This window comes from Biomphalaria glabrata, chromosome 8 (assembly GCF_947242115.1).
Source record: "Biomphalaria glabrata chromosome 8, xgBioGlab47.1, whole genome shotgun sequence".
Lineage (NCBI taxonomy): Eukaryota > Metazoa > Mollusca > Gastropoda > Planorbidae > Biomphalaria > Biomphalaria glabrata.
Genome location: NC_074718.1, coordinates 40,997,325 through 41,008,492, shown reverse-complemented (window position 1 = coordinate 41,008,492; position 11,168 = coordinate 40,997,325). Strand labels below are relative to the sequence as shown.

Here is an 11,168-nt window from a genome sequence, read left to right as displayed (position 1 = left end):
ATATATTGGTAGGATCTTCATCACTGTTACTATGCCATTATAATTTACTTTTTTTGTTCTTTCAATAAGTCTGCTTATGCTTTACTCAAACATTATGTTTGAAATGTTTATGCATAAGCATTGCTACAAAGTTTATTGAGATGACAGAGCATTTTGTAATGTTGCATTAATGAAATAGTCCTTTCAAGTAAAGCCACTGCTACTGCTGACCAGTAAAGGAGTAGAAGAAACTTAGTGAAGATCTTTGCCTTATCACTGCACTACAATGTTTTGGAAGATATAAAGTCTTACTTAAATGCAGCAAAAGTGGTGTATTTGTATCTGAAAATGGCTCTAAAATACTGTGGGGAAAAAAAACGTGCAGTATGTGATGCGCGTAATACATGTTCATAATTACTATTAATTATTCATATTTTGAATCAAATATTATTTTTGAAATAGGTGAAAGTGGATATGGCTGGTCATGTCAAAGGCAATAGAAGCATAGTGGAAGCTGAATTCTGAAGAAAGAGTCAGATCATGGTTTATTTTTCCTCTTTTTTTCTTTCTCACCAATAGTTTATGGTTCCAGAATATTTTTCTCACAACATGTAATCAGTAATGTGTATATTTTATATTAAAATTTGGTTCAACTTGTCCATAATGTTTACAAATGGACTTTGATGGTTTGATTTTCTTTTTTTTTTTTTTGGAAATTATGAAAATAAATATAAAACTCAAAAACACCAGTCTTATTTTATATGTATCATTTTGTCTTGTTTTTAATTAATGATCATAACTTATCTATCATTAAAAATTGAAAAGTCTGCTGTCAACAAAACTTTATTTACAAACCTTAACAGCCACATATGCACAACATGAATTTGCAAAAACAAAAACAAATTAGCAATGAAAATGATTTTATCATCTTCGAAATCTACCAACACCATATGATACAAATACAATTAAAAGAAAAACATTGTAATTCAACAAATCATTTATTAGCTGGGAAAACCTCTTTAACACATTACATTCACCAAAAAGAAAAAATGGCATAAAATAAATCACTAATATACAATAGGAATGAATTGGTTCTCCACATGTTTGCCTTTCCGATTTGTATACGTACTTGTTTTTATTGCACATTTACAAGAAAAACAGTAAAAGCTACAGAAAAATTCATAAAGATTTTGCAAAGTAATTCACACACATAAAATTTCTTTATATTAAAAAATAACATTTAAGCCTGTTGAGCACAAAATATTTCTTAAATTTGTAACTCCATCTAAGACGCTTCTAAAACATGAATTTACAATCAATATTATACATGACCTCAATTTAGTCTTTTAAACCTAAAGTTATACTTGAACGAATGTTTATTTTTCTTGTGTCTCTGTTTCAACTGCTCTGATTTAAATAATGCTGATATTTAAAAACAAAGCCAATAGAATACATATATATTCTTTAATTTATCAGTAATTATGTACAATCATATAGACTAGACAAAATCACATAAGCAAGAACAGTTCATATTCATAAACTTATAAGTTATAGAAGTATTACAAATAAAAATTAGAAACAAATCACTGCATCCTAATATTTCCATTTGAAACAGATGAAAATGTTTTATACCACCCTTAATTTGTCCTAGAAAACTTAAGTTCAAAAATAGACAGCATGAAAAAAAAAGAGGACAAAATAATAGGGGAAAATGAGAATATTTTTCCATTATGTTTTCCCCATGCAAACAAAAATGATTTCATTAATAAACCTGACAGTGTAATGACAAAGGAAAGATGAATACCGGTATCATTTTTATCAAATGAGAAATATCACATATTTTGAAGAACTAGTAAAAACCAGAGTTGTCTGATTAAAATAAACACTTATTTGTTTCATAGCTGCTTCCATTAATTTCTCACATTAGTAATGGATACTTGTTTCATTTATGGATTTATTGGTACACGTTTTTTTTTTTTTTTTTAAAAAAGCTTCAAGAAAGAATAATTACAACCAAACATAACCATGTGTTAATCTAGTTAATAAACTACGCAGGTGTAGGTCACTGGTTATCCTAGCGATTCAGGCATCTCTTCTGTGCTGGAAAATCACTTCTTAAAATAAAAAAAAAGGGTTCTTAAGAGAGCTTGCTGTGTCATGAACTAATTTTAAACACTATGCTTAACATTTTTTTCTAAATGTTCACAAACTATTATTGTTTCTCCACATTTTAACAGAAAAAAGAAAAAGTGAAAACAAACCATGTTTTGAAGATTTACATCAACAAACACGAATTGAAAAAATCAACCAAGGAAAATTTTCAGATTTGTTTGCTTACCTAAAGTCAATAACAATTATTTGGGGAATAAATTGCTTTATTAATTCATTAAATAAGAAAATCCTCAAATTTGTTCAAATAAAAATAAAAGGACTAATAACTTTTATTATTTACCAGCTCAAGTGAATACAACTTAGAAATGAACCTTTCCTAAATATACTCCCTCAAAAAATTAAAAAGGTAAAAAAACAAATAATAAGACAATTCAGAAAAAGAATTGTATACAATTAAATTAGGAGTAGTTAATTCTGGTTAATTAGACCAGTTAGAACTGGCTGGTCCATATACATAAACATGCTTCGAAACATGAATAACTTTATAAACAAATTCTTTACAATGATGTACTTGTTACACAGAAAGCCAAATACAATATTTTTTAAAACTAGATCTTAATAAAGTTCATTTATTGTTCAAAGTGTGATCTGACCAGTTCTCTTAGATAGACTGCATTTGAACTGCCACCACAAACATCTAGCATAGCGGATGACTGAACTTACTTTCCTTCTGCATGAGATTGTAGGTTTAGGCTTTAATGCAATTTCTGGCATGCTGGTTTGTTACTAGTAGCAACTCATTAGTGTTATTAATATCACTTTGCAAATCTTTCAATGCTCTCATTTCACAACACCTGCATAGCCAAATTCTTTATTTTCATTTAAGCTCATTAAGCTTTTGTCATGAAATTAGTTTTGGTTCTGTTATATTCAGTCCGGATAGGTGGCTGGTCCAATTAACTAGATTTAACTATACATCCCAAAGTTTTGTTAGAAAAAGAATGTAGTTTTTAATATGAGATTGAACTGTAACTAAAGTGAGACAAACAGATTCATTGAAGGACACGAGTTAAAATAGATCTGCACTACCAAACAGCTACAATATTAGAAAGCTCTTAGAAATAGAGTGTGTAGTACAACATAGCAGTCCAAAACTGGAGCATATCTGATTATCATGATTAACAAAACAATGTCAAGGACGCTGGATTGAACTTTACTGTTGCCAACTATATTAAAAAATAACTGAGGTATAATTGTAACACTATCTCAATGTATGGCAGTTGATCTTTATATCAAGTCTCCTTTATTACCGCTAGTTAGTCACTCCTTTGTAAATAAGTGTTAAGTTAAAGAGAGAAAGTCTAATACTTCCTCCATAAAGAAATTGCTTACAAAATGTGCTTAGATCGGAAGAGCTTAGAGAATTAGATTCTGCGAACAAAAATTTATAAAACATGCCTATCCACACTTCCCTTATTTTCTACACTGCAACACCGAAAAGATTGCTATTTATAGTTTTTCTGCATGCATGAAAATCTCCAATACTCAACTTTGATAAATTTATACATCGTTAGCAACGGTGTTTAGGTTAATGTTGTGTGAGTAGCATCAACAGCATGTTCTGAGAACAATAAAAGAATGGTATATATATTATCATATCTGAGTACAGAGTAATAAAATTTAAATGTAGTTTGGAAGTTACTGTAAACCATTGTAAGAATTGATCACAAGTGCTTTGATGTGAAGGCTATATGACTGTGGATGGATGTTTGCAAAAGGATACTCCTAACAAATTATAGGTCATGTTATTCCTAAATAATAATAATTTTTTTTTTAAATTTTAAATTCTAAGGTCTATAACAAATTAGCTGTAGACCTACTTAAGTCATGTCACTTAATTAGACAGAAACTAATATTAAACAAAAACAGAATTGAAAAAAACAACAACACAAGATGTCTTAGTAATGAAATAGTCATGTCACTATCAATTCCAAATCAAGGCATTAATAAAAAAGAAACAAAAAAACAACAACTTATTTTTGCAATACGGTGTAGCAAACTTTAAAAGTATAACATTAAAATTAAGTCTTTTGTTTCCATTGTTCATAGAAGTGACATTGATTCGGGGTAGATTTGTCTCTGAGACAAGAATAGTTGGTGAATCTGTGACAGGAAACAATTTCTTTTGGCACTAGAGCTATGAAAAAAAAAAGATTAAATAAATCGGTAACATAAACATACAGCTTAACTTTGTTCTGCCATATTGGTTTCAAACTTGTTTTTAATGCTTACTGATAAATGGATTTATTCCTGTGTTTGCCACTGTACATTATTATTAGAAGCTGTTAAAAAAATCTGCAATGGAATAAGATATTTTTTCATAAGGAGAAACTTAAAAAAGGTTTTTTTTTTGTTGTTTTTTTGTTCCTTCCAATATAATCGTCATAAACATACAGCCCAAATCAAAACATAAACCACTTTCTCCATAATTAATGCAATGACTTTATGTTAGTAGCATATGTTACATTGACAAACAGAAGGATAAAATAAAATTGTAACACATACATCAAGAGCAAAAAGAGATGAATGTCAAAGTTTACATACAACATTACACTAATGAACAATACAAATTCAAAACTGTTTATATCCATTAGTGAATGTAAACATATTTCAATACAGGGTAATACAAATTAACTGTTAAACAAGAAATCACCTTTTGAGATATCACATTTTTACTTATCTTTACTAGCCCTCTTTTATAAAACATGTAAATAAAAGTGAAAACTTTAAAAAATATTTTCAATAGCAGTTTTTCAAACAGAACAAAAAAAAACTAACAATTATAATTTTTTAATGTAATTTATGATTTAAGCAATTAATTAGAAAAGGAAATTAGAATGCCTTTAAAATTACAATTTTATTTAGTTGGTTTCATTGTGGATACAGAAAATGATTACACTAAAAATAAGCTTTATTTTTTAATAGAATATCATCAGTTTCATTGTAGCAGATTTCTTAACTGAACACAGACATACCATAAGCACTTAAAAATGTTCTAAATTGATCAAACAAGCCTGCTTGTTTAATAATACAACCTTTGTTCTTCACAAACCTATACCTATTTCATTTTCTTTGGATCCTACACTCATTTGTGTAAGTTAAGGTGAAAGGAATTCAACAAAGTTGAAGTCTGATACGGTCTAGCAAGCGCAATCAGAGCGCTCTTCTGTGGATATTGGATTCACAGCTGACTGCAAGCCTCTATGCTGGGGGCTTTCCCTTAAATGAACAGTATCCCTGACATGGAAGTTTGACATGTGAACAGGCATCATTGGTTTAGCATTTTTCAATTTGTGAGCAACAGTCATAAAAATAGCGTCTACGTGATTCGCTCTGTCGTCATCCTTTGCGGATGTCTCAAACAAGGGCATGCTGTGTGAGTCTGCGAATTTCTGCGCCATGTTTGTGTTGACAGCAATCCTGTCCACCATATCACATTTGTTACCAACCAGTATCCGTGGTATGTGCTTGTTAAGGTTGTGACGGTCACACTCTTCAATCCACTGATGCATATTTTCAAATGAACTTATCTGAAACAAATGTTGGATATATACCAATTACTTACTGTTTTTATGTATAATAATAATTAGTTTATTAATAACAGATAAAAAATAATATAAAGAGCGGTTCCCAAAATGTGTTACGCAAAATAGGGCAGATTGTTAACAGAAGTATAGTATTTCAAACACCATTATAAATTACATTTTCTTGTGATACAAGTTCCAACTTCTATGTGATGAGATAGCAGAATTAATTTTGCCAAAAATAAATTATTTTAACTGGCACAATTATTTTCTTATCCTTAAAGTAACAAAAAAATATTTTTCTCAAATTAAATGTTTTGAAGTTTAAAATGGGTGTTTAAGATAATCCAAATTCTGTTTAAAAATTATCAAAATAAAAAAAGGGCTAACCTTTGTAATATCATAGACAAAGATTACAGCATGAACATTACGATAATAATGTTGAACCATAGATTTTCGAAAGCGTTCCTGGCCTGCTGTATCCCAAAGTTGTAGCTGGGAAAAAAATGAAATGAATGAGGTTATGATGTACATCTTTAAAATATGAGTAATCATCAAATTAAAATTTTTTAGAATTGTTGAAACTTTTTGCTAAAGATTAGAAGCTAAATAAACTACATTCATTAATTCACAATTTTTCCCAGTGGCACTACAGGACCCTGGACTGCTTAATATATCTTTCCATTCAGATCTATCCTGTGCTTTTGTCTTTACGCCCAAACTCTTAGCTGTTGTGGATCTGCCTCCACATCATCAAGCCATCGTATTTGTGGTCTGCTTTTGGGGTGCTCACCTTTTGTTTTTGCTAGTATACTTATATTTTTGTTTTCTGACATTCTTTCGAGGTGACCTTCCAAACATAGTCTGTTCATTTTTATTTAAATACATATAAAAATTATACAAGCTGAAGTCCCCAGACCAAATATACAAATCCGATGCACTTTAAGACTACAGCTTGAGGGGAAAATAGTAAAGAAAACATGAAGTTTAGCTCAAACTAAAGCATGTACAACTCAAATCCATGGTAAAGGCTAGGTAACTCTACCAATCAAAAAATATATTCATGGGTATTTGGTACCACTTTAAAAGATTCTTTTACTAAACAAAAGAACAAATAGAAATGCATCAAACTTGGCCTGAGAATTAGTACAGACATTGTAGTGTGGTGGTTTTATAGTGATTTCAAAGTCAAGGAAATGTAATATACACAATGACATGCACCCAGTACTCAATGAACGATGTCTTAAAATAGGGATGTGAGAGGGGGCTTTAGTTCTAAGAGATTGAACCATAGTACACTGAGTATGCCATAAGCAAGAAAGATGCACAGTGCAAAAACAATTTTACAAAAATACCAAGACTAAGACTGCTTCATTGATTCTTAGTGGAAAGGTGTAATTTTTCAATTAAAAACAACAACATTCCACAAAAGAGAACAGAATAACACACAAATTAGTTTTCATTGAGTGACTACACAAAGACGTCTTGATCCTTTTCACCTTCCTTAGTCGGAGCAAACAAGTTTTTGTACTGTTTGGTTCTAGCCTTAAATAATGGACAGAAGTCGCCCACTTCATAATGACTTGACATATACATAATAAAGCAGTTGGCGGTTATCTTTTAAGATTTTACTGAGACACTTGGAATGATGTCTATGCTTTTCCAGACATATGCAAGTATTGGCTGCAGCTTGCCAAGGATATCTTGTCTCCACCACAAGTGCTTTTCAAAAGTTTTTAGTTAGATTAATTCTATAAATAATTAAATACAAGCATTGCAAGTGATTAATATTATAACCCCCTGTAACATGCAATTTTACTTTGCTCATCTTAAAAAGATTAAATGTAAATTGTTTAACTGGGTGTTATTTTAGAATGGTTTCAACATGTAGAAATACTTCAAAAATCTAGTGCAAGACAAATTTTCTACCATGCATTTTCATTGATAGCTGTAGTACCCCACAACATTCTTGCAGATATCTTTGAAGGTGGCAAGTTTGAGCTAAAAAAAACAGTCTTCTTAAGTCCTTAGTTCATAGGCAATTGATGTATTGGCTAGTAACATAAAATCCTGGTTAGCGACCAAAACATTCTAGGAGATATACATTGTGTGCATTAGACAGCAGATGGAAACTGTTACATTCTATATGTATGTACGTTGAACTTCTCCTTTCTCCTTGTCATGTTGGAAGACTCAGATGACTATAGTCCAATATCTGAGATGAACTGTGCAGTAGTTTTCAGATCAGGCAACTCTCCAATTAGTTCTTCTAAAGGGCTGTTTTGTATCAGTGTCTAGTTCTGGCCTCTTGACAGAGTATGCAGCTTTGAAGGACATGATCAGCATTCTCTGGTGACACTGCATAAGGACAAATTTCACTAGACATGTGTTGTTTCATCGTGTTGCATCCAGTTTGGAGGTGGAAAAATAATAAATTGGTCACATTGGGATAGCTAATAATAGATATCGCTTTTCTTGAAATAGGGATGAGAACTTGTCCATTTTTGGATTATTCTACTCACTATTAGTTTCTTCAATTCTTCCAGACAGAGAATGAATTTTTGATTGCTTCCTCATTCCACCACATTTGACCAGTCTTTTGACCAACTTTCCCTTAACCAGGTGAGGTACTAACTACAAACACATTGCAGACTAGTAATTTGGTCAGTGTATTGTTTTCCCTAACTCACTAAGAAAGTTAAGCCAGGGATGTGGCATCTTTTCTAATTCTTAGTGCCACCTTGTTGTCTAGTAAATTCCTACACAACTGAAATGGTGAAAATGGTTATGTTAATCTCAGTTATTTCCTAAACACTCTATGCAAGAACTTTAGCTTTGATGACACTAATTATATGAACTCCTAGTATGCAGCTGCAAAAGCACAGATAAAAATATGTGCAAATGACAATTTCATAATAATAATATTATACCTTCACTTTGTTTTGGCTTTTAGTTATGTCATATTAAATTCTTCTACCAGAAATACTTTAGATATAATCACAAATATAGAAAAATAAGAAAATGCAAAAAGGTTGTGCTAAAAATGCATTATTATTAATCCTCTTTCTGAAAAGGCAGACCTACAAAAATGTATATCCCCTTGCATATTTAATGAACAGGTGATACAAGCAGGCTACATCTATGGCAAAGTCAAAAGCCTAGTTAAATTAATGAATAGAAATGTAAAGTGGCTCTGATTCTTCTCTCTTTCACTGCAGCATGATTGAATACATCATGTCTGATGTAGAATTAACTGTTCTAAGAGGAACTGTAGCCCTAGTAAAAGTAGTCAAGCATCAGCCTTTTAACCTGCCCTTGTAATTTGGTAATTGTTACAATTTATTACACTAACATAATTGTCAAATTGTGTATTCTAGTAGTTCTTGTAGCCCCTGTAATAGGTATTGAAATGGAATACTTTCAGTATTATCTTATAATGTAAAGATGTTCCTTAAAAATAGAAGATAATTACGCCTTATGTATATTGATGTGTTTTTTAATGTAGTTTTACATGTTAAATAGAGACAAACTCTGCTAAGTCATGGATTTCCTGGCTAAGTCAGATAAACAATTCCATGCTATGCATTAGGGAAGAAGAAATACTTGCATGATTTTAACTAGCATACTGGAATAAGAAATGTGCCTTTATCTTGTTATCTTTCTGAGCATTTTATTAGAATGGGTTTTAATATTTGTAAGTTATGGTTCAGAAACATGTATTATTCTAATTGCTTCTTAATTTATAGTATTCCATACTGAGGTGTCTCTAAATTTAGTGATTTTACTAATGGTGTCAAATGTGAATAAATATTTATATTTTATGCTAACATAGTGGTTCATAGAATAAAATAGCAGTACATTTTTATTGATAAATGATGTTAAATATTCACTTTCTAATAATTTATCATAAACTAGGAGTCTACAGACTTTAGAAAAAAAACAACACTTCTACTTTAGTTTTACTTAGGGACATTCCTTAACAAATGAAGATTATTACATTTGAGCTCAAATCTCAGCAGGATGGCAAGGGATGACCATTGGCAAGCTAGTATGTACAGACTAATAGGATTAATTCTTAATTTTTAAAGGATTAGATCAGGGGTTCTCAACCTGTGGGTCGCGACGGTGACCCCTTTGGGGGTCGATTGACGATTTGTGAGGGTACTGTTTCTAATTTACATAAACGATCTACCAAATTGCATCAGTTAAAGAACAAAAGTTATATTATTTGCAGACGATTGCATAATATAATATATAGAACAATAATAACAACACAAAATATTTATTTTATTTACAAAAAGAATTAGAAGCATTATAGAAAAAGGAATCAAACTGGAGTATGTCTTTCTAGCCAGAAAAATGCCAGTCATAAGTAAAAAAAAAAAATAATAAAAGTAAAGTTCCTCTTTCAGATCTTCTGGTCTATAGTGCAGATGATGTGAAGGTCATCTGTTTCTGTAGCCTGGCCTATGGTTAATGAGGGTGTCATGTGGCCAGCACAACAACCAATCGCCTTTACTTTTCCTCAACTAAATTCAGGTACCCATTAGAGCTGGGTGGACTCAGAGGCACCCGAAGATCCCGAAATAAAAAATCCCAGTGTTCACCATGATTTGTACCCCCAACCCTGGTTCAGAAGCCAAGCGCTTTACCGCTCAACAGCCACGCCTCCGCCAGTTATTAAGAGTAACAAAAAAACTAATCAGCCAGGAAAACAAATGACTTAGCAGAGTTTTTGATTAACATGCATGACTAGGTTGACGCATCAAATGCATAGGACATGATAGGACGTTATCCTCTTTTTGAAGTAACATCTGTAATATATAACTTATAAGATAAGATTTCTAGTATTTTAAAGCCTACTAGATTTAATTAGATCTATTATTATGCCTTAGACTGCAACTTCTTTTGCATAACTTCCTATTCAGACTCACTTTTATGTTTTCCCCATCAACATCAAGCTGTTTTTCTCTAAAATCTACACCAATGGTTGCTTCAGTTTTATCTGGAAATTTGCCACTACAAAATCTGTAAGTCAAACATGTTTTCCCGACATTGGAGTCACCTATGACTATTATTTTGAAAATTCTCTTCTGTACTTGTCTTTCAAGTATTTTGACATTATCTGATTCTAAACTTGCAGGATCTGTACTTCCATCAGCGGATGGTACTACCGACTTAATAGACATTTGTCGGACTTGATTTTTATGTTCCATGTCTCTACGTTCATTGGACATAATGAGCTTATAGAGTCTAAATGTTTTATTTAATTTATTTGGGAAATTAATGTGGTTGTAATGTAAGGAAATCAATTAGTATATAGACTAGATAGTGTAGTTCTAAAAATGTCAACAAAAAAATTCTCAACGCAGTAAATGTAAGTCGCCATATTTGTTGTGAAAATGACGTCACAAATAGAAAAAAAAGTTACTTATTTTAGTTATTAAATATAACTTATTATATATATTTCTATTGATTACTGATTTCCTTACA

General features: G+C 31.1%; 1 protein-coding gene across 1 annotated transcript; it reads right to left on the bottom strand.

Annotated features, from left to right (window-relative positions):
• Window positions 1-806: 806 nt before the first annotated feature.
• Window positions 807-11,087, bottom strand: LOC106076483 (putative Ras-related protein Rab-33). The gene is made up of 3 exons (XM_013237326.2): window positions 10,610-11,087; window positions 6,066-6,170; window positions 807-5,681 (listed from the first exon to the last, which is right to left on the bottom strand). Exons 1-3 carry the CDS (start codon window positions 10,910-10,912, stop codon window positions 5,292-5,294), a joined length of 798 nt encoding a protein of 265 aa, XP_013092780.2. The 5' UTR covers window positions 10,913-11,087; the 3' UTR covers window positions 807-5,291.
• Between the last annotated feature and the right edge of the window lie 81 nt (window positions 11,088-11,168).

Excerpts from the sequence above, each read along its gene's own strand:
- LOC106076483 (XM_013237326.2), bottom strand. The coding sequence starts at position 10,912 with ATGTCCAATGAACGTAGAGACATGGAACATAAAAATCAAGTCCGACAA. Across the intron at positions 6,171-10,609 it reads TTGATGGGGAAAACATAAAA|CTACAACTTTGGGATACAGC; the intron begins GTGAGTCTGAAT and ends TTTTTTTCCCAG. Across the intron at positions 5,682-6,065 it reads TTGTCTATGATATTACAAAG|ATAAGTTCATTTGAAAATAT; the intron begins GTTAGCCCTTTT and ends CATTTGTTTCAG.